This window comes from Leopardus geoffroyi, chromosome B3 (genome assembly GCF_018350155.1).
Source record: "Leopardus geoffroyi isolate Oge1 chromosome B3, O.geoffroyi_Oge1_pat1.0, whole genome shotgun sequence".
NCBI lineage: Eukaryota > Metazoa > Chordata > Mammalia > Carnivora > Felidae > Leopardus > Leopardus geoffroyi.
The window spans coordinates 134,658,839-134,682,317 of NC_059337.1; the positions used below are offsets into that span (position 1 = coordinate 134,658,839).

At 52.9% G+C, this 23,479-nt stretch overlaps 2 protein-coding genes across 8 annotated transcripts in view; one reads left to right on the forward strand and one right to left on the reverse strand.

The window, feature by feature from the left end:
- The window catches only part of DGLUCY (D-glutamate cyclase), a 35,842-nt gene extending 34,184 nt beyond the window's left edge, over positions 1-1,658 (forward strand). The window contains 2 exon segments of the mRNA XM_045450840.1: positions 1,172-1,204; positions 1,206-1,658. Coding sequence (XP_045306796.1) covers positions 1,172-1,204; positions 1,206-1,322 — 150 coding nt within the window. The 3' untranslated portion in view covers positions 1,323-1,658.
- A 5,327-nt stretch (positions 1,659-6,985) lies between these two features.
- The window catches only part of GPR68 (G protein-coupled receptor 68), a 30,236-nt gene continuing 13,742 nt past the window's right edge, over positions 6,986-23,479 (reverse strand). For 4 of the 7 annotated variants that reach the window (XM_045451885.1, XM_045451888.1, XM_045451887.1 and 1 more), the window contains one exon: positions 6,986-10,361. In XM_045451885.1, the coding sequence (XP_045307841.1) occupies positions 9,143-10,225 (1,083 nt within the window). In that variant the 5' untranslated portion in view covers positions 10,226-10,361 and the 3' untranslated portion in view covers positions 6,986-9,142. Of the gene's footprint in view, positions 10,362-18,270; positions 18,817-19,186; positions 20,294-23,479 lie in introns of those variants that run through there. The other 3 variants (XM_045451891.1, XM_045451889.1, XM_045451884.1) reach the window with 3 other exon arrangements.

Genomic DNA, 23,479 nt, shown 5'->3' on the forward strand with positions numbered 1-23,479 from the left:
TGAGGGGGATCAAATCACTTTTTAAAAAATGAGCAAATATGTCAAAGGAAAAAAAGCTCTGGGCTAAAGGCCAGGGGACCCAACCCTGCCAATAATAATTCACTTCATCTCATGAGCACCTACTGTGTGCCAAGGACCACACTAGGTGCTTTACTTCCATTGTCTTATTTAATGGAGGCATTACTACTATTATCATCAAAATCCCCATTATACAGATGAGGACACTGAGGCAAGGAGAAGTTAAAACACCTACCAGGAAAGACCCAAGTCAGATCTGTCTGATCCTAAACCCTGCCTGCTGGGCCCAGGGTCTGTTATGCCCAGAATTCGTGATCCCCAAAGACCGCCAGGGAGCCGAGTCCGATGCAAAAGCAAAAGAGCCTTTATTCGAGCTAGCTCAAGCTCAATCCCCTACCTGCACCGACGCAGCGGTGAGATACCTGGGAGAGAGAGCGAGTTTCAAAAGGACAAAGGTTTTATTGGGGCCTAGGGGCAGTTGGTGGGGTAATGGCTGTGGCCTCAGCCGACAGCCGATTGGCTGGGGAAGGGTCGGAGTCCTGTTAGGCAGGTGAGCGGGAAGTTACTCAAGGGGAGGAGGCGTGGTCAAGGTGAAGGACACAGAACAAGATGGAGTCGGCTGGCGTAGGTCCGCGCTTTCGGGTCAGGCTGCATTTTCTCCATGGCTCTGCTCCCTCCGGACGCCCCCACATCCACACTGGGTCGTATGGAGAAGGCAAGAAGGTGGCTGCAGCAGGGGTTGGTACACGCCCCACAGGCAGCGTCTCAGGAGGAATGGGAGCCTCCCCGGCACAAAAGCCGCCGACGATCCAGAGCTGAGCAGGGGCTAGGTTGCAGGGAGTAGCCCGTGCTGTCCCCGCAGAAGTGAATCTTCAGTGTTTTTAACAAACACTAACTCCAAGGTAGTTACCAGAAGAAACATCCCAAACTGTTCCAAATTGCTGCTTCTTGGGGGGTTTGGGGCAGATGAGAGGTGATACAGGACACTTTTCATTATGAGTCTGCCAGTGGCATTACTGTGGTTAAGCAAAAATTCGTTCTTAAAAAGGAGTCCACGCCAAGTGAAACACTCTTCCTCCACTTGTAAATGTACGTGTTTCTTTCTTTTTCCTCCCCCTCCCCCACTTCTATCCCCATCCCCTTGTTTTTCCAGGAAGAAAAAATGTCGGGCGTCCTGGTGCGGCACCCAAGTCCAGAGTGGAGTCTCAGCCGAGGTGGGCCCGGAGGTAGATGGGCTGCCCTTCCACGGCACCCACGCCCAGATGATCCAGAAGCTGGTAGATGTCACTGCAATGGGTGTGTGACTGTGCATGTAGAGTGCGTACCAGATGGCCATGCCTGGAACTAGGAGGGAGTTTCCTGAGGGCCCCGAGCTCCTTTCCACAGGGTCCTGGGTGAGCAGCGCCTGTGACAGGACAGCGCAGACATTGGGGACTGAGGAGGATGTTTCCTCAGGGCTTCCAGTCCTTTGCTTTTCTTCCTAAGTGCTAAGAGGGATTGATTTCAACCCTCCTCCTCAGGCTTCTTCAGAGCACCCACATGGTCTGCTCTGAGAGTTTTCCGAGGCACCACTTATGGGGACAAGAGTAGGCATGACTAGAGCCATGAATAAACCCAAGGCTAATTAAGAAATAGTAAAACGCACACACACACACACACACACACACACACACACAAAACGGAGGGGGCACCTGGGTGAGGAGGGGGCACCTGGGCGACTTAGTTAAGTGTCTGACCCTTGATTTGGGCTCAGGTCATGATCTCGCGGTTTGTGAGATCGAGCCCTGTGTCAGCCTCCGTGTTGACAGTGTGGAGCCTGCTTGGGATCCTCTCTCCCCCTCTCTCTCTGCCCTTACCGCCCCCCCCCCCACTCTCTCTCTCAAAATAAACAAACTTAAAAAAAAAGAAATCGTTCAATGTACAAATATGTAGCATATATTTACAAACCTCTGGGACTTTACTAAAGGTTTACTGACTACCACCACCAACAAAATATTTATACCTCTGAGATGCTTTCTTTTTCAAACATTTTGTTTCCTTGGGTCTTCAAACCTTACGCTTATCGCCATCACCCCTTCTTTCTGTTCCTCACCTCTCTTCACCCCCACACCTCCCGACACCCCCTACCACAGAGCCTGACTCTTGTCCCGCCTCCTCCCCATATGCTCAGCCCCAGCCTAGAGCCAGAGGCTTTGGCCTCCCTGAATAGGAGGGCGGCCACACTCCTGGAGCCAGGGGGTTGGGGGGTCAGGAGTGTCTAGGGCTCAGGTGGCCCACAGGCTCCTCCTGGACAACTGTAGTCAGCTTGTCCTTATCTCACTCACACTCGTCCAGTGCACGTTTCCCAAAAAATTAGAAGCAGGATCACCGACCACATCCCATTACACTCCCCTGTTGAGCTAATACAGTATCTCGTGCTAGTTCACTGCCGAGTGATGGCTCACTCATCCAGATGGGGTAGTCTGGCTTCCCAGCTACAGCTCCAAATGTTTATTGGGCCTGCTTTGTTTTATTTCCTTAAACAGGTCCACTTCCACTCTTTAAGGGGCGTTAGTTGTGAAGCGTGAAACACATGCTACAAAAATTACCCCTAGGTTGTCTACTAAACAGAAGTTAAAGCCCAAGCGTGTAGTAAGTAATCTGGCATTAACTTCCAGTGCTATTTACACGGCAAAGCCCCTGGCCAGCTAGAGGTGGGACAGTCCAGACCTCCCTTTGTCATTCTGGCGGGGAGTCCCCACCTATGGGTCTGTGCTTCCGCTGGTGTGGCCTCCAGGGCTGACGTGCTCATTGTGATGAGCTCACAGTCCCTCCCATCTGCAACTTCTCACAGCTCACTGAGCCTGTCTCAGCTGTCAGCTTTACTGGCCAGGTGTTCCACACTTACAGTTTTCGGCCCTGACTTGAGACGGCAGAGTTCTGCGTATTGGGGGCCTCTGAGAGCCCGCCCTGGCATTTGTAAAGTCTCGATGACTAGGAGAGAGGAAGCGAGGAAGCATCGCTTTGGTAAAGCTGCCATCACTCTTCTGATTCATATTTTGGGGAAAGACACTAATGGGCCTTTGGTTTTGCAATAGTAATAACAGAGTTCTGTTCTGGCATGGAGAAGTTTAAGGCATGACCGTGTAATAGGTTATGTGCGCTGTGGCCAGAAGTTTATGGGATGATGATGACATTGTTTAGGACAGAGGCCGAGACCTGGGTGGAGCCCAGAGAAGGCCGCGAGTGGGGGGTCTTAGTTCTGGAGTGAGACATCCGCAGTACCCCCGCCCCCCCCCCCCCCACACACACACACACTGCAGGGAGAAAGGGGCTAAGGTGCCAGCAAGAGCCAGGAATAGGGGCCAGCAGGGACCAGCCCACGGACCACTGGAGCTCTGAGTTCCAGGATCCAGTTTTCAGGCATTTCCGTTCCACAGGATGATTCCTGGTCAAGCCTTTCATAAAGTTTGGCTCAAGTTTATCCTAGTGTTGGCTGTGTTTTGATAAAGGGCCTGTGTCCACATCTAGGGTGACTGGGTGAGCATGGCTATGGCCTGGAGAAGCCAGTTGCAGTGGGGAATGGTGGGGCAGCCTGGGGTAAAGATGGGCTGGACGTCCCCCGGGATGGATTCATGGGGCAGGTGAGCATCTTGGGGCACTTCCAGGAATGTTAGAGGGGGATCCTGGCAAGCAGTGTCTGGGATGCTCTCTGGATATTCAAGGGCAGGCTGGAGACCTTGGGCACATCGAGATGCACATGCCCCATAGACCCTACAGGAGGTGGGACTCAAAGGCAAGCAAGCCAACCAGTGGAGTCAGGGTTCCTTAGACCCCTGCTGTCCCCTGGTCAAGTGCTCTCCTATTGCTCCTCTGGGCAAGACATTCCTCTGAATTCATTTCATGCCCCTAATTGCATGGGCCCTGCTGATGGCCAGCCCCACCATCGTCCAGTCCACTGCATTCTGCTCCTTCCTGCCCATTCCATATGGGTTTCACTGCTCCTCAATGATAATTCCCAGATTCGAGAGACTACCGCTCTAGGCAGGACGGAGAAGATGTGGCGTAAGAGCAGTTCACATGGACTCAATGTATGTCAAGGATGTGCTGTGTCTGCCAGAAAAGCCAATGCATCGACAGAAGCACAGTGAGGTAGTGGTGCCTGGGTGGCTCAGTCAGTTGAGTGGTTGACTTTGGCTCAGATCATGATGTCACAGTTCATGAGTTTGAGCCCCACTTTGGGCTCTCTGCTTTCAGCACAGATCCCACTTCAGATCCTCTGCTCCCCTCTCTCTCTGTCCCTACCCCCCATCCTCTCTCCCTCTCTCTCAAAAATAAACATTAGGAGGAGAAGAAGAAGAAGAAGAAGGAGAAGAAAAGGAGAAGGAGAAAGGGGAAGGAGAAGGAGAAGGAGAAGGAGAAGGAGGAGAGGGAGGAGGAGGAGGAGGAGAAGCACAGTGTGAGGTAAATGGTCCCTTTCTTCTCAGTGCAGATCAGACAGGCTTGGTCTCACTTCAGATCCAAGCATCACATTTGAAGAAGTGAGTTTTGTTCAGGTAAGGTTTAGGAAGGTGAGAGCTTAAAACCTGTTAAGTGGAGGTAGGTGACTTAAATTGCCGTCTGTCAGAGACTGGCTGGATGCTCACCACTTCTGTTTCCCTTTCCTGAATACATAGGAAAATTACATTTCCCGTTCTCCCTTGCAGTTGGGTGGGAGCATGTGATTGGAATCTGGCCAATGGAGTGTGAGTAGTAGATATCAACCACTTCCAGACTTGGCCATAAATGCCCCGTGAGATTCTTTTCGTGCTGCTTCCCCTACCTGTGTGGATGGAACAGTACCCCAAGATGCGGGAACCTCTTGATGGAAGGATTCTGAATCACTGCCATCACTTGGATGAAGATTTTCCAGAACTGGCAGCCTCTCGTTGGACTTTGGATGAACAGAAGACAAACTTTTCTTGTTTTAAGGCACTGTGATTTGGCGGGGGGGGGGGGGGGGGGCGGTATATTCATTACTGCAGTATAATCCAGCCTTGTCTAATACAAGCTTGCAAGGGGGCGCCTGGGTGGCGCAGTCGGTTAAGCGTCCGACTTCAGCCAGGTCACGATCTCGCGGTCCGTGAGTTCGAGTCCCGCGTCGGGCTCTGGGCTGATGGCTCAGAGCCTGGAGCCTGTTTCCGATTCTGTGTCTCCCTCTCTCTGCCCCTCCCCCGTTCATGCTCTGTCTCTCTCTGTCCCAAAAATAAAATAAAAAAATAAATAAAATAAAATAAATTAAAAAAAAATACAAGCTTGCAAGGTTTAATACTGAGAAGTAGGATAAGAAAATTCTCTTCAGATGCCAGTACTGGAAGGACCATGTACTCCAGGGGCACAGTTCATGTGCTTTTTTTAAAAAAAAAATTTTTTTTTACGTTTATTTATTTTTGAGACAGAGACAGAGCATGAACGGGGGAGGGTCAGAGAGAGGGAGACACAGAATCTGAAACAGGCTCCAGGCTCTGAGCTGTCAGCACAGAGCCCGACGCGGGGCCCGAACTCACGGACCGCGAGATCATGACCTGAGCCGAAGTCGGCCGCTCAACCAACTGAGCCACCCAGGCACCCCACAGTTCATGTGCTTTAAGGCCAGTGGGGAAAGTGGTTCCACTTTGGCTCATTAAGAGTTAAGATTTTCTGACCAACCCTGGAACGACTTATCTCGGGTAGTAGCAAATTGGTGTCATTGGTGGTATTTGTTCAGAAAACTGGACCATCATTTGGGGGAGAGGGGATATACCTGGGATAATTCATGGAGAGCAAACGGGATATCATGACCTGTATGGTGCATTCCAGCAATGATATCTAACATATAATCTAGCAGGGTCCTTCTGAGAGTTGTTGAATTAAAGCAAATGGAATAAAAATCCCACCATTTCTCCAGATCATTGGGTACTATTGTGACCTCCAGGTGATTGCCATCAAAGGCCATTGTCTTGCTAGATGAATTCCAGGAATGGAGGCTGTAGGATCGCCAGCTTCAAGCAGATTTTTCAGAAAAGCAGTGAACCAAGCGGACCACATTCTGGCTATCTTGGCTCTACCAGTCAGAGGGAATGCGGCAGATGGGGCTGCATTCTGTGCTGAAAATTTCTCCCACTCTTGTCTGGCCAACCCACAGACCAATGTATATAAACAGGAAGATGAGCCCTCATCTTGCTAAGCAACACTGGTGAATAAAAAAGGAATCTAATGGCTCTGTCACCTTCCATCCAAACCAGATGGGCCTTTTCCTCCATCCATTCTCTCAGAAGAGAAAGGAGTCTTAATCCCCAATAACGTCCTCACTTTGTTTGGAAGAAGGATCAATTCTTGCAGAATACTTCGGGACTCCAGGAATCTGGCCCAGAGAAGGATTAAGTGACCAAAACCAAATTTACATTTTAATATGATGCGGTTAATCTTGAGTGATAAACACATAGCCTGCCACTGTTGAGAAGATGCTAAAACCTAAAAGGGCTGGTCAACAAATGTGAGCCTCCCCAAACAAAACCCAAGAAGTGAGGACATCCCCAAGAGATGACTCCAGCAGGTCTTCCTACTTTGGCAATCTTCCATGGTGAGCGGGGTGGTCTCTCTCATCAAGCCCTTCCTCCCTGTGGGGGGACAGAGGGAGTGATATTCTCCAAATCACAAGGCTGGACTCTGTCCTCAAAAGGAGGAAAACAAGTTAATTCCCAGAGTGGATTTGTAACAACGTGCTATAGAGCTGAAGACACTTTATGAATCTCAAGAGGAGAGAGAGAAGACCCAACTTCACTTGAAGGCTCCATTGTTTTTGGCCACTGCTGGCTGACCAAGGGAAAATACCCTAATTTCTCTGACTTTTCTCTAAGAAAACCAATCCCTGGATCTTCCTAACTCCATTGGGTATTTCAAGAGCCTTCTAGATACCCCTGGTGTTGGAAGACCCTCCCTCCCCATAAAGACTGCAGCACACTCCAGCTGTGGCTTTTTACTTTGCTTTATTTGCAGACTCAAGTTTGCTATGTAAATCCATTGCACAGTTCGGCACACACATACTTGGCATAAAAGGGAGGACCGTACAAAAATACAACTCTTGATAGTAAAAGGAACCACCCTCAGCTCATCCCCGTCCATCCTCCTAGTGGGAACACCCATGTTTAAGGTCAAAATAGGGGGAAATTTGGCATGAGGAGGCATGGAGGTCTCAACCAGTTCCATTGCCCCAGTAAGATTCTGGGCTGGGGTCGGGTGGACTTTTCTTGGCAGTGTGGCCTTTCTGCCACTTTCAGATCTGGTCACTGCCTCCTCCAAGAAGGGGAAGAGAAGCTCCCCAGGTTATGGGAGGCCTTCCATAAGGAGCTAGAGTAGAGCTATCCAAAGCCAAAGCCACTTCCCTGGGACACATCCAACCTGGGGTATCTGCCTCTGGGCACCCCTGATTAGAGAGTAAGCGACTCAGGGTAAATCCACCTCTTGGAAAGGGATGGGAGGAGAGTCAGAGAGATCTAGAGGATGTTCTCCTTGGCTCTCCTTTTAGCAGATTCCATAAATGTTCTATGGATGCCAGCTTGTGTCTCCCTGCCCCTGGTCCCTCCCCAGGCTTGAGTCCACCTAGCCCCTTGGCAGTGAGGAGCTTGAATCCCAGAACTCCAAAGGAAGTCAGAGTTGGCCCCAGCCCACTGACCAGGAAATCTGAAGGACTAGCATTTCTGTAAAGGTGGGCAGATCCTTGGAGCAGCAAGAAGTTCTTCTGGTCCTTGGTATGTTCAGCAGGGTGGAGGCTCAACATGGTCGGGCACAAAATTGCAGGAGAGATGAGACTGGTACTGAGCTTCCCAGGACAGAACAGAAGATGGCGGGCAGTACCCTGGTCTACATATGGCCCTACAGACCCACTATCACTCTCCAGGTGGTGAGGTGAGACGTCTGGCAGACGAGCAGTGCTGGAGAACAAAAGAGGCAGGGCGAGCCCGGGGCCACCTCCTCTTCTTGTCCCAGGGGCTATTTAAACCATTATGGAGCTTAACCCCAGGCCTTTGGGCTGAGAGATGCCAGAGAATGAGTCTCCGTTTTGTTTTGTTGTATCTGAGAACTCGGAAAGAATGTCAGGGTCCTCTCTGAGACTGCTAAGACACTCCACAGGGCGTGTGGCAGAGGGCTGAGGTGGGGACTGGCGGGGGGGGGTGAGACAACTCTGCCGGTAGTCATATAACCTTAGCCTCAGTGTCTTGGCACAGAGCTGTCATGGAGACCCTGGCATTTTAACGGTGAACACATGCATGCTTGCACGCACGCGTGCACACACACACACACACACACACATAGGGTTCCTGGCATCTGCCTCTGGTGCTTCTGGGCAAATGGAAACAGAAAAATAATTAGAACTCTGTGTGTTGGGAACTCCGTTAGACACACTGGCTTTAGGCCTCTGTCCTGGCCCTGCGCTTCAGGACTGGCTGTTTAAAAGGGCCACAGACATGGCCCCAGGGAGCCCCGGGATTTGTCTTCCATCAGCCCTGGGGCTTGTAGAATCCACTCACCTTTCCTGTGAAAGTGAGACATGCCCTTCACTGTCCCCCCACCACATGCTCCCAGTGCCCGACCGCCTCCCCACCTCCCTTCTCCCCTCCGGCCTCCAGGGAGGTCATCTCCCTTCCGACCCCTTTGTGGGGTGGGGCTCAAGTGTTAATGATGACAATACAGCTTCGTGTGTCATGTCCTCAGGAAACACCCGTGCATTTGGACAGGTGTCATCGGTGACAACGGCACTGGAAGGTCCTGGCAGGCGTGAACCCAGATCCCCACCCTCATCTCCCAATCCCCACCCCTCACGCTCTGCACCCTCCCCGCCTCCAGCCTGTCTTTGAGAACTTCCTGGAGGTGACAATTCACTGTCTTCCTCTCCCCAGAAGCCGGCCGCAGACGACTCCCATCAGCTGATGGGGGCTTATCCCCACTGGGCTCAGCAAGCTGGAGCAGGCCCCCCGGGACCAGAGAGGCACCCCCCCGCCACCCCGGGACCAGAGAGGTCTCACGGCGGCCCAGGCCCCCATCGCTCCCACCTGCCCTTGGCCACGCGGGCGGCAGGCCGCGGGCAAGCTCAGGCCTCACTTGCCCCCACACGGCGGGACCCTGGCTAGGCCAAGCCGCCCGCGGGGGTCCCGCCCGCTCCAGGCGAGTTCGGGGTCTGGAAGGTCGAGTGGAGCCTGGTCAGCAACTCGGGCTCATCGCTCTTCCCCGAGGCGTCGGCGGTGCCCGACGGGTAGGCCTCCCTGGCCCGGCCGGTCCTGGCGCAGGTGAGGAAGGCCAGGCAGGCCCCGCGCAGGCGGCCCAGGTCCCTGTGGGTGGACTCGCTGACGAAGCAGTACAGCACGGGGTCGGCCACGCAGTTGAAGCTGGTGAGGAGCAGGGCGAAGTGGTAGGCGTTGAAGACGGCCCTGGCGAACTGGCAGCTGGCCTCCCAGAGGCTGCGCACCAGCAGCAGGGTGTGGTAGGGCAGGAAGCAGGCCAGGAAGATGACCACCGTGCTGAACACGAGCCGCTGGATCTGGTCCTTGCGGCTCTTCTGGGTGCCGTGGCTGCGGCGCACGGCCCGCAGGATGCCCTGGTAGGAGGCCAGCAGCAGGCACAGCGGGAAGAGGAAGCCCACCAGGAAGCGGTAGTAGTTGATGCCGCGCTGCCACGGCTCCAGCGGGTAGTGCTCGAAGCAGACGCGGTGCCGCTTGTCGTCCTCCACCACCTCCTGGTGCCTGAGGAAGTAGACGCTGGTCAGCAGCTCCTTGGCCCAGATGAGCGCGCTGACGCCCACGGCCGCCTTCAGGGTGCGGAACTGGTGGAAGCGGAAGGGGTGGGCCACGGCCAGGTAGCGGTCGATGGAGATGCAGCACAGGAAGCCCACGCTGATGTAGATGTTCTCGTAGAGGAGGATGCCGCACAGCTGGCAGGACAGGTCCCCGTGCGACCAGTTGTCGTGCTGCAGCACGTACTGCAGCCAGAAGGGGAGCGAGCAGATGTAGAAGAGGTCGGCCACCGTCAGGTTGCACAGGTACACGCCCAGCTCGTTCCGGGCCTTGATCTGCAGGTAGCCGAAGTAGAGGGACAGGCAGTTGGCCGGGAAGCCCACCACCAGCACCGCCACGTAGACCACCGGGGCCAGAGTCTGGTGGATGGTGTGGTCGATGGGACAGCTCAGCGACGAGTTCTCAGTGACGTTCCCCATCTTCGGGCCTCAAGGGGCCTCGCCCCTCATGGGCTGGGGGAAGGGGCCGGGCTCTCTGACGCCATCTTGCTTGCGGGATGTGGCTCAAGCCGGTTCAAAGGCTGGGCCTCCTCGGTGGCGGGGAAGTCCCTGAAAGCTGAAGGCGGGAAAGGCTTAGAATAACAGCAGCTCACATTTCCGTAGCACCTACTGTGTTCCAGGTCCCGTTCCGAGTGCCTCACCCGACCGAGAAGACGGACCGACCTCAACTCAACTAGACTCTCCCAGCGGGTTGTACGCCAGGATACTAAAATGTAAAATGTGGTTTGGGCCTCCTTGTCCCCCTTCCCTGGCCTCCCGTCCCTTATTTATTTTCCTGGTCCCTCGGGGCAGCAAGCAAGGCTAGGAGCCCTCGTGAGCACAAACCCTCCAAGGGAAGCTCAAGGTAAAGTTCAGTTCCGACCCACGCACGACAGTGAGGGCTCCAGCCATTCTCTACGACAGCACTATGCATCCGTCACATCTTTCCTGCTCCAAGACATGTACCAGGGCAGTGAACACTGAGGTCACGGCCCCTCCTGGGGGCCTCTCCAGACAGCAGGGCCCGACCCTGTCACGTCCTCTTGTGATCCGGCAAGAAACAAAGGCCGTGCTTCCCTCAGGCCACTGCCTGGATTCTCGGTGCTCCCCAGGAGGTGCTCCCTCACCTCTTCTCTGGAGAACTGAGGGCCCAGCGCAGGGAACAGCACAAGACGGGAACCAACAGAAATGAACACGAGGCCGGGGTCAGCCGCTTACAGGCCGGGCAAGTCATTTACCCCTTGTCTCAGTTTCCTCATCTAGAAGGTGGGGATAGAAGCACTCACCCTCAGGGGCAGTATCAGGGCCACATCAAATGATGGATGTCAAAATGCACGGCATTGTTTTGCCAGAGGGAAAGAGGCGGAGTCAAAGATGGTATTTGCAAGAAGTTTATCGTGTTGAGAATTTAAGAAAGAAAATGCTATTGCTCTATTTACAGATACATTAGAACAAAATAGAATAAAAATTGTTGTTGTAAGCCTACTTTATAAATTATCTGATATATATATATATATATATATATATATATATATATATATATATAATGAAAAGCCCGAGCTCCTCTATTGATTAAACACTCCTGGTTCCAGTGAAAAATCTCACTGTGAGTCTAAATCAGGATGTTTCAACTTTTTGCTTGTTTGTTTAACAGTCATCCTCCCTGGGGGCACCTGGGTGGCTCAGTCAGTTGAGTGTCTCACTCTTGATTTCAGCTCAGGTCATGATCCCAGGGTTGTGGGATCAAGCCCTGTATCAGGCTCCGTGCTGAGCGTGGAGTCTGCTTAGGATTCTCTCTCTCCCTCTCTCTCTCTCTCTCTCTCTCCCCCTCTTCCACTCTCACTCTCTCATGCTCTCTCTGTATCAAAGAAAAAGAAAGAAAGAAAGAAAGAAAGAAAGAAAAGAAAAGAAAAAGAATTATTCTCCCAAAGACCCTCATTAGACATTTTTCCCGCAACCACCCCCTTTCCGTGAAATTTTAATACCCCATATGTATTGCATATCTCTTTGTGTCCTGTAGCCTTTTGGAGGGTGACAAATCATCGTAATAGTTCAGATTTTTTTCACCACCCCCTCCCCGCCGGAGAACATACAGTCTTATATGGTTGCAAATTCTGAATGAGTAACATTCGAATTAAGCTATTTTGAAGTATCAGCAAATCAACCCTGTCCTTTGCATGGTCTCTCAACAATAGTCAATCTGGGACTCAAGGACCCAGAAGGGAAAAGCCTCAGAGTCTGCCCCCAGCCACCTCACCGCCAGCTGACCAGGCCCCCTCCCACCGCCATCTCCCTCCTGCAGCTCTGTTGTGGCTCCTGCCTGGCCTCTTGCCTCTAAATGGGCAAGACATGGTTCTGGTCCAAAGCTGCCCTCCTCACCTGGAGTCCCTGGGACTCCTTGGGGCTCCCCCCACCCCACCCCAACTCTCCCCTTCATGCTCCTGCCCATTACCCACATGGAAGGCACAGCCATCTTTCTAAATATAACCAGGTCTTCTTCTTCCTTGCTTAAAACCCACTGAGATGGCTTCTTATCACACCTACAGTAAAGCCCAAACTCCTTACGGGACCTACAAGGCCCAGCATGGTGTGGCCCCGACTCCCTCAGCCTTGCCCCCCACCACCACCCTCTGGCTACAAAGGCCAGCTCTCTGCGCCTCAGGCCTGAGGAAGGAAGCGTGGGCAGGAGGACCCAGGTCTGCCTACCCCATGTCCCCCCTCCTGGCCAGCCAGTCCCCACCTGAGACTCACTCTCGAACTCTCAGTCTCCAGAAGGCAGGACTCCCGTCGGGCTCACCTCTCCACCCTCTCCAGGACACAAGCCCAGAATCTCAGTGATGGTGGCGGAGGGGAGTGCTTCTCGCTGTTTTTAATTGTGGTTAGATATATATAACATAAAATGTACCATGTTAACCATTTTTAAGTGTACATTTTTAAGCGGTGTGAAGTACATTCACACGGTTATGCAACCATCACCACACCACCCGTCTCCAGAACTTTCTCATCTTCCCAAACTGGAAAACTCTGTATCCGTTATACCCTACTCCCATTCCCCTATACCCCATACCCCATTCCCCTCACCCCCCAGCCCCTGGCAAGCTCCATTCTACTCTCTGTCTCTGAATTTGACTATGCTAGGACCTCGTGTGAGGGAAATCATTCGGTGTTTGCCTTTTTGTGTCTGGCTTATGTCACTTAGCAAAATGTCCTCCGGGTTCATTCATGGGGTAGTATATTGCAGAATTTCCTTCTTCCTGAAGGCTGAACAACATTACGTTGTGTGTATGTACTGTGTTTTTGTTTTTCCACTCATTTGTCCGTGAGCATCGGAGTTGTTTCTATCCTACCTACTGGCCAGTGTGAATAACGCTGCAATGAACAGGGATGCCGAGGATCCGCTTGAGTCCCCATTTTCAGTTCTTTGGGGTGAACACCTAGAAGTGGAATTCCTGGATCATAGGACAGTTCTATTTTTAATTCTTTTGAGGAACTGCCATTCTGTTTTCCGTAGTGGCTGCATCATTTTACATTCCTACCCACAGTGCACGAGGGTGTTTTCTTATTTTTTGCTTTTTGTGTTTTTTTTTTTTTTTTTGGTTTTGCTTATATGTTTTGATGGTGAGAGGAAGGGGGAAAGGGGGCAGATGAGCCCTGTGACCCCTCAACTCTGCCCACGGCCGGTGAGTCAAACTTTGGTTCCCCTCACCCTCCACTTGCCGGCCCTCCTATCCCTGAATCCCAAGCCCACGCACAGTTCAGCTGGCTTACATATGAGGTCAACAGCCGGACACGTCCCTGAACTGTCCCCAAGAGCACTCACCCAGGACAGCCCCTGTCTCTAGATTTACCTCAGGTTCTCCAAAGTCCAGATAAAGTCCACCCGCAGGAAGATAAGATTCATTCATAAGCACAGGCCCCCAGATGCCCCCAAAACAGGGCAAATGAAGCCATCGTGAAGAAAAACACGTCCTGTCGGGTCTTTGGAAGGTCACCAGGCTGAAGCCTATTGTTTATAAGTGGTGAGTGTATATATGTGTGTGTGGCGGGTGAGGGGGGAGCTGGGGCAATGGCTTGTGGCTTCCTCTTTCCTAGGCCAACAATAAGCGAATTCTGGCAACCAAAGTAAAAAATGTTCAAGCGTGCAAGGCAGAGAAGAAACATTTACTATGTTTAGGTTAAAACACCTCCTACGTTCCCTCGTAGCGAAAAGTGGGTTTGGGTGTTCCAGAGCCGTGGTTTTCATATTTAGGTGCATCTGAGTCACCTGGAAGATTTGTTTAAAACAGATTATTGAGGGGCGCGTGGGTGGCGCAGTCGGTTGAGCGTCCGACTTCAGCCAGGTCGCGATCTCGCGGTCCATGAGTTCGAGCCCTGCGTCGGGCTCTGGGCTGATGGCTCGGAGCCTGGAGCCTGTTTCCGATTCTGTGTCTCCCTCTCTCTCTGCCCCTCCCCTGTTCATGCTCTGTCTCTCTCTGTCCCAAAAATAAATAAACGTTGAAAAAAAAATTAAAAAAAAAAATTAAAACAGATTATTGAGGGGCGCCTCAACTGGTTAAGCGTCCGACTCTTGATTTCGGTTCAGGTTGTGATCTCGCAGTTCATGAGTTCAGGCCCTGTGTCGGGCTCCGTGCTGACAGTGTGGAGCTTGCTTGGGATTCCCTCTCTTCCTCCCTGTCTGCCCCTCCCTCGCTCATACTCTCTTCTCTCAAAATAAATACATAAACTTAAAAAAAAAAAAAAAAACCTTATGGAAATTATTGAGCCTTACCTACCGAATGTCTAATCCAGTGGGTCTGAGGTGGGGCTTGAGAATTTGCAACATGCTCCTATGTGGTGTTGGTATGCCAGCCCGCTGACCACACTCTGAGTAGCAAGGCACTCGAAGCTCTAGAAAGTTTGGGATCTGAGTCCTGATAAGGGGCAGGATAAGTATCCTGATAACTCGAGTTCCCAAGCTGGGAGGCAGAGGTAGCTGTAAGGGGAACTTAACGACCCAACAGAACCCTTATGGGCAGAACCAGGATGCAGCCTTTGGGAGGTCAACAGCCTGATTCACTCTCTCAAGAAATAGGGACTGGATCTGTCAGCGTTCTTACACCTCATATTTGCAAAATCTTCTGCACTTTACAGAGCATTTCACCTCTGCCCTCTCGCCCATCTTCACTACAGCCCTGTTATTTTCCCCATTTTAGGCAAGAGGACACTGAGGGATGGAGTGGCTTGTCCAAGAGTCCAGTTCCTCTGTGTTCCTCCCACCCTCAGGGAGCCTCCAGTCTCATAAGACAGAACAGCACGCACAAATGACTACCGCTAGAGGCAACGCACGGTGGTACTGTGAGCCCCCCTCATACTCATGTTTAATTGGGTTTGTTCTTTTCACTCCACACACGGCCTCTGTGGGACAGCCTCCCTCTGTGGTTTCAACCCCATCTGCACTCTGACGACTCCAGGCCTCCCACCAGGCGGACAGTGGACGTAACCAGCTTCCCACTGCCTCACAGGACATGCTCCATGATGAGGCCCAGCCCCCTTCCATCATTTTCTGCACTAATGGCCTCTTGGAAGGGGCATCTCTACCTGTGCAGATGAATGGCCTTTGGCTTCTTCCCTTATCTTCATCCAAAGCATCCAATAAATTACCCAGTTCTACCATTTTCAACTCCTAAATATTTCCCACATCAATCTCTTCCTCTTCATTTCCTACACCAACGCCCTAGATTGACTTGGTCAAGACTTCACCCCCAGCATCGGTACAACGGCCTCCTGTTGGATTTCCTAGCTCCATCTGACCGCCCTTAAAGCCATCCTCTAAACCATCCATGCAACCATGCTTTCGTGCATCCATCCATCTGTCCATCCATTCACTTATTCATTCATACAACAGACACTTATTGAGTATCTATTGTATGGAAGGCACTGCCCTAGACACTGTCACTTAGTGAAACTCAAGTTGCTTTTACTCATGAGACAGCGGAGAAGACGGGTGAGACCAGCTCCTAAGGAGAGCACAGGACTTTAAGGGAGCTCATGGGAGGTAACCTGACCCAGCCAGAGAAGCCTTCCTGAGCGGCAAGTCAGACTAAAACAGAAGAAGGGGGAAGGGCTACCCAAGCAGAGGGGAGTTTCTGCCTGTGGAAACAATGTGTGCAACAGGCCAAATGTGAGAGAGACAACGGGCACGTTTGGGGAACTGAGAGTAGCTTGGCATGACTGGGTCTAGGTATGAGGAAGCATGGCCAGAGAGGAGACAAGAAGGAGCTACAGAAACTGACAACTAATTAGAAGGGAGGTAGGGGGCAGGGACCCCAGTCAGGGACAAATCTGAGATGTTCCTTAGTGCTTGGTCCTTATAAACTCTCAAAAATTATTTGTTAGGTGGGTGGATAGGTGAATGGGTGGATAGATGGGTAGGTGGATGAGTAAATGAATGTATGAGGAGGTAGATGGATAAATGAATGAGGGAATGGGTAGACAGATGGATGAATGGGTGGGTGGATGGGTGGATGGATATGTAAACAGCTAGATGGTGGTGGGTGGCACCTGGGTGGCTCAGTCGGTTGAGCGTCCGACTTCAGCTCAGGTTGTAATCTCACAGTTCGTGGGTGTGAGCCCCACATCGGGCTCTGTGCTGACAGCTCAGAGGCTGGAGCCTGCTTCTGCTTCTGTGTCTCTCTCTGTCTCTCTCCCTGTCCCCTGCTCACTCTCTGTCTCTCTCTCTCAAATAAACATTAAAAATTAAAAAAAGTATAGCTAGATGGGTGAGGGGTAGACAGATGGATGGGTTAATGGGGAGAGAGATGGATAGATGGGTGAGTGGATAGGTAGATGGGTTTGAGGTTGGGTGCTGGGACAGTGGGGTATCATTAATAGAAATAGAAAAGTAAGGAGGAAGGATTACTGGGGTTTCCTCTTCAGAAGCCTGGCATCTGCTCAAGCCTCCAGAGCTGGTCAGAGGGTCCAGCTTTTGCACTCAGGTCTTATCACAGCCAGCCTTCCCTTCTACCAGTTCCTGAGGACAGGTACCCCCAGATAGAAACTCCACCTTGCCAGGAGGGTCCCTTCTCTACCTGGTGTCCATAAGAAACTTCCTCCTCAAAAATCAAGGGACACGGTGGATGCAAAAGTGTTCCGTGAATGGGAAAACCTAGATGGAATAGAGGAACCAAGCCACATCGGCCGAGAGGGTCGACGTGCCAGGCACATTTCCGCACATTCGCTCCCTTTCAATACTACTCTCATCAGTGCTCATTTGACAGGTGAAAAAACTGAGGCTCAGAGCGATGAACCAACCCGCTTAGGATTCCACAGTTACGATGTGGTAGGCTAGGTTTGGAGCTCAGACCTGCCCAGACTCTGTGAACATGAACTCTGTGTCATGTCCCCTTTCTGTCTATCACGGTGATCCGTGAGCAACCACCCTCCACCCCCAGGCTTCGCCAAGCTCCGGTCCTCAGTTGCCACCAGGAGGGCCACCGGGCTTAGTCCCGGGCCTGCTCCCCTGCACCCGGCAGATGTCTACCGGGTCACCCATGTCCTCAGCACCCAAAGTGCGCCCAGTCCGTGGTGGCCCGAGGGGCGGGGGGAGGGGCGGAGAATGAACACAAGGAGTCTCTGCATCTACCTCAAATGCTTCATCATCCAGCTAGGAAATCCATGGACTATCCACGACACAACGAACCCCTGAAAGCAAATCTTTCTACAAATGCTCGTCGGCACGGAGAAAGGTCTTCCAGGACCTTAACGACCAAGAAAAATTAGCCCTGAAAGGAAGGAAGCGCCTTTTGACGCAAGCTGAGAGCCTCCTGCACATCCCCAGCCAGAAGGCGGAGGTGCCTGATGCTGGCCTGGAGCCGGTGCATAAACAGTGATCTAATCTGTCGCCGTTTCTTCCGCGTGCTGCACACAGGCACGCACACAGACGGCTACTCACGGAGCCCCGAGCCCACGGAGCAGGGAGTTTCCTGCGCACCCAGCTTCCCTTCCCTTTAGCTGGTCAAACTTCCACCTGCTTTCAGAGGCTGACATTTCCCTCTGGGACGGGAGTAGAAATCAGGCTGCAGGCTTCCTGAGTCCCATCTTGCTCCCAAACAGCCTCACTCGGGCAACAACAACAAGGAGAAAATCTCATTTCTCAAGCCCTTGTCCCTGTTGGGAAGTTCAGTCCCATCTGGGCTCAGGCAGTCGCTCTGGGGCAGGTGGGGCTCGCACCGCTATCCCATTTCACAGAACCTGAAGCCCAGAGAGCCTAAGCCAGTGGCTCAAGTTCACACAGTAAGTCGGGCGGATCTGAATCCAGAACCCAGAACCCAGAACCCAGGCATCACGGCACTGATTTGCTGCCTTTTAAGCTCTTCTGACCACAAAGCGTAGCAAGGATACATTTGACATTGTAACCAAGCACACAGACATCACACACACACACACACACACACACACACACACAGGCGTGCATACAGAGAATAAAACTTCCCCAAAGCAATACTTACCCCACTACTTGCGACGCACTCTGATCATTTCTACACTAAATTGATTTCCTGACCCACTAATGAGTCACGATCCTCAGTTTGGAAACAACTGGGCTGATCCCCCGCCTTCTCAGCCTCCAGACCCCGGGAAGGCGATGGTCTCTGACGCCAGGTGAAGAGCAGGCAGGGAGCGGCAGCAAAGGGGGAATCTGGCTCTTCTCTGTCTACTCGGCTGAGCGCTGCCCTCAAACCTCAAATAGCCGGGCTTCCTCTGCCCTGGAGAGTCCTGGGGGAGGAGACGGGACCCACCTTGCCGGGCCTGGTGGACGGCCCCAAGCAGGCCACTCTGCAGCCAGGACCCGCGCTTCCCCTCCGGAGATTTCCCACAGACCACACCTCCCAGCTCGGTCTAGAAAATCCCAGCTGGAGGCTGCCCGTTCCCGAGCTGAGGCAGAATCATGTGAACTCCGATCCGGTATCAGGCTGGGTGGTTGCCGAGGAACACTTGCCAGCCAAGGATGAGAGCAGGGGGGACTGCTCCCTCCACCATCCGCATCCTCCAAATGCTTCCAGACCCCAGGGGAGCAGGGAGAGACCTTGCCAGGAATGTGAAAGCCTGAGTTAGGGGCAAGAGTCCTGGGGAGTGGGGTGGGGGTAGGGGTTGCAGGGGGAGCTAACCACACTAATTCTACCCATCAAACCACCTTGAGCACCTTCAAGATACCAGGAGAGGAGCTACAGGGTGTCGAACCCCTGCCCCAGGAGTCCTTGCTTGAGCCGTTCAGACAAGCCAATGCTAGAATATGCTGCGGACACCGACAAGAACGATGGGACGGCCGGCAAGGACAGGGGAAGGGGACTGTTTCCGCCCCCAGCCCCGGGCTGTCACCCTTCAGCGGCAAACAACCAACATCTGGGTCAGAGGGTCGCAACTCACCTAAGAACATACCCGGGGGGACTTATAAAAATTAATACTAATGCCCACGCCCCACCTCAGATGAATTAAATCACCCTTTCTGGCGGTGAGATGCCAGCACCAATGTTTTTCAAAGATCTCAGGACAATTCCAGTGGGCGGCCAGGTGGAGAAGCACCAATGCGGTGGTGGAGGCAAGCTGGATCCTGTTCTGCAGACTGATAGAGCCAGGGCAACGGGGAAGGTTCCGGGCTATGAAGAAGGCAAGCATCGATGTTTTAAAATAGCACAGCCCAGAGCAGAGAGCAAGCAGAGGGCTCTGGTTTCACGGGGTCTTCTGTCTCTCAGGAGCATTTACTAAGCTTGCTCAGCACAGCGGGATTGGAAGAGCCCCCTGGAGGTTACGCAGCCCAGCCCCCTCATCTTACAGATGGGGACACTCAGACACAGAAGGGCAAAGGCTCTAAACCGGGGCCTTACAGCTAAATGACAGAGCCGTGATTTTCTCAGGATGCGCTGGCGACTTCAGACGTCATGCTGTCTTGGCATAGCCTCCTCCCTTTGAAGAACTCTCCTTGGAAGCTGCATCATGGGACATGTTGCTGGGGCCACAAAGCCAACGTCCGCCACGCATGGGGGTCATTGAGAAAGTGCGTTCTCCCTGCCCCGTTGGGTGATCTGTGGGACTCGTCCTCTCCAGAGGGTGAATCGCTGTAGTCTTTTGGGGGGACCGTTTCGGTAGGGGTCTCAGGAAAAACAAATCCCCCTGGGTTGGGCCCAAGCCCTCCGAGCAAATGCTTCTCGACACAGATGTTCTTCCGGAGCCGCGGAAGCGTGGCTGGCGTTTCCTGATGTCACAGGAAGGAATGCGTGGGTGAGGAGGGCAGGGTTGACTTAGTGGTGAATGCCTGACCACCCGGTGGACACACAGGCCAGAGAGAATGTCTCTGGCTCCTTCTGCAGGGGGGCCCGGCCTAATAGGACACGCACACGCAGGGGGCGGGTGGCGCTTTAGTTTTACTCAAGTCAGCTGAGCCCACATCCTCGGAGACACCCACTCAGTAAGAGAAAAAGGAGCCCGTGCTGTGTTCTCCTTTGCTGCCAGGATTTTGTCTTGAACCTAAAACAGGAAAGAAGGCCTAGAAAGCGTGATAACACAAAGCATCAAGCAGGGGCCTGAGGGGCCCTAGGGACCCCATAACCTTGAGTCACCCAAACCTCACTAAATAAACCTATAACTAAGTGCAAAGTAATGAGTTCGTAATAAAAACACAGCCTCAAGAGAAGCCCCCGGACTGCCTCCCTGCATTCAGACTTCTGTCCTTAAGCCCAAAGTGATAGTATCTTAGAAAGCTGCCGCTGAGCAAAACGGGGAGTTTAGTGAAGGGCCAGAATGCCTGAGCTCTGTGGGGTACAGTGACCTCATAGGGGCTGCTAGGGGCCACCTCAGTGTCTCCTTCCATCCTGGAAAGCCATAGGACATCAACTGGACCAGGCCTGCCACCTGAATTCACTGTCTCCATCTCTCAGCCCTCAGTGACAGCAGACAGGAAGCCCTGTAGGCCCCCAGTAGAATGGCAGCCCCAGAAGGTTGGACTGAGCCCTGGGAAGACCTGTCTGCCCCCAGCATAAACATCTCCTCCAACAACCTTGGCTCTGAGGGGCTGGCGGACTTTTCTGAGCCACTCTGGAGGCTATTTTGAGGGCAACAGGACCATAGGCAAGAAGGCTCTCGGGCACCCCTGGCTCTTAGAATCCAGACAGTCTGAGACTCATCATAGGGAGGACTTCAGAGTCTGCCCTGAGCTGGTGGCACCATGCAAGCCGTCCGGCACATGGCAGCAATGCCATGGGCACGGGATGAGGCTCTGGACCAGACTGTGCAGGTTAGATCCCCAGGCTGCCACTGTCTGGCTATGTGACCTTGAGAAATCGCATACCCTGTGACCACTGGCCTTCTGTGAGAACCAAAGGAGATGAGGTTCAGCCTGGCACTTAGTAGGTCCTCCATGTTAGTGAGGATCCAGGGGTGATGAGGATGGTGATGATGGAAGTGACAGGCTAGAAGGTCCTGCTCCGTGGTCTGCTTTCCCCTAGAAAGGGTGAAGGGTGGGCAGGCCAACTTGGTGAGGTATTTTTTTATGGTGCACTACCTTATCCCCATGGCTACTCTCCCGATTTGGGGCTGGTTGGGGTAACGACCTCGGAGGCTCCCTGGGGGCTCTGACAAGTACGAGTGTCTTATCGTGAGCCATCGGCTGTTTGACACCAGGGACCTTTGCTGACTTGTGTCTTGAAGGCCAGCCTTGGCCTTCCCCAGGCCTTCTACGTCAGCGGCACAGGCTGTAAGCACAGGCTTACATCAGAGGAGCTAACACATGGTGCGATATTGTTGCAGGTTCAAAGGTGGCCAGGTGTGAAGCAAGGATGGCTCCAAGGACCAAGAAAAAGAACCAGCAGAGAACCTTCCAGAGCACCTGGCACCACGGCCCTGGTGGGGTCAGAGAAGAAGTGGAGGCAACATAGGGCCAAAGAGCATAGTCATTGCCATTGTGGAAGCATGTGCTTAGTACCTGGGATGAGCACCTCTCAGATGCTTCCTGTTTTAATGCTGGCACCAACCTTGTGAGCCAGGGTTACCCCTGTCTCGGTCCACGGAGACCCAGCATGCCAGCAACTCGCCCCGAGTCGCATAGCTGGGAAGGAGTAGAGCTGTTTGGCACCGATGACTCTTGACCACTGTATGAGTTTCCTGTTGCTGCCAGAACAAAGTACCACCCACTTAGTGGCTTAAGACAACACAAATCTCTTGTCCTAGAGTCTAGTGGTCAGAAGTCTGACATTGGTTCCACTGGTATTGGCAAGCCTGCATTCCTTCCGGAAGGTCTAGGGGAAATCCATTTCTTTGCCTTTTTCAGCTTCTAGAGGCTTCCAGCATTCCTTGGCTTTCGTTTTCCAAGCCAGCAGAGGCGGGTTGAGTTCGTGTCACGCTGTGTCACTGCGGCCTCTGCTCCCAGCCTCACATCTTCTTCTCTGACTCTGACCCTGCTGCTCCCCTCCTCCATTTTTAAAGACCCTTGCGATCATCCTGGGCCCACCTGGATAATCCAGGACAGTCTCCTTATTTAAAGGTCAGCCCATTAGCAACCTTGATTCTACCTGCTATCTTAATTAATCTCCCTTTGCCGTGTAAGGTAACATACTCACTGTCTCCAGGGACTATGAACTGGACATCATTTGAGGGTCATTATCTCTGCTGACCACACCACCACATCGCACTTATCTAAAACCCTATAGAGCAGTGCTTCTGGAATGTCGGCGTGAATGATGGAGCCATCTGTGAGACGTGGAGCCATCTGTGGTGAGTTGGGATAGAGCCTCTGGGTGCGGATGGGCTTTGAGCTGGTGCCCTGAGAGCAGGGGGCGGAGGGGGGGGTGCGGGTGAGGTGGGCAGAGGTGGCCGAAGTGTGAAGGAAGGGAGAAGGCCCATCACCCTCGCTCTGAGTCCCAACACAGGGCCCACCCACTCCCTGGCCTCTGCTCCCTAGTCTTTCAGGCCCAATCCCGTTTCCCCGGGGAGCTCCGGCAAACCTGCATCAGTATTCCCAGGCCCGGCCCTGGGTCACTGACTGAGAATCACTGAGGGATGAGGTCCAAGAGGCGGCACTTTGAGCAATACCTCTGGGTTTTTCTGACACACGCCAAAGTCCGAGAACCACAGCTTTCAGGCCCAGCTTAATGTGCTGCACACATCCCTCCTTGGGTTCTTTTCATCCTTCCTTGGCCAGCTGGAGGACTGTGACTGCCAGGGAGCTGGGACCGGGGCTCTCCATACAGAAAGAAGGTGGCCAATGAGTTCCAAATGACAAACAGGCACCAGACGAGGGGACACCGGGTGGGTGCTTACATACTCAGAGTTACCGCCACGTGCGAGGCTCTGTGTATCCCACAACATGCCTTGCTGATGCCTTGCAGCAACGCTGGAAGGTAAATATTATCATCCCGGCTTTTCCACCGAACACACCAAGGGTCACAGGGCTGGCAGAGCCGGGATTCAAGTCAAGTCTAAATCCACTGTATTTTTGGGCCCCTGGGGGGCTCAGTCGGTTAAGCATCTGACTTCATCTCAGGTCACCATCTCACGGTTCATGAGTTCAAGTGCTGCACTGGGTGAGCTCAACCCCCGCTTCAGGTGAACTTTGAGCAAGCCCGGCTTCTCTCTCTCTCTCTCTCTCTCTCTCTCTGCCCCTCACTCACTTGCGCCCTCTCTCTCTCACACACACACACACACAAAAAGAAAGGAAAAGATTCATTC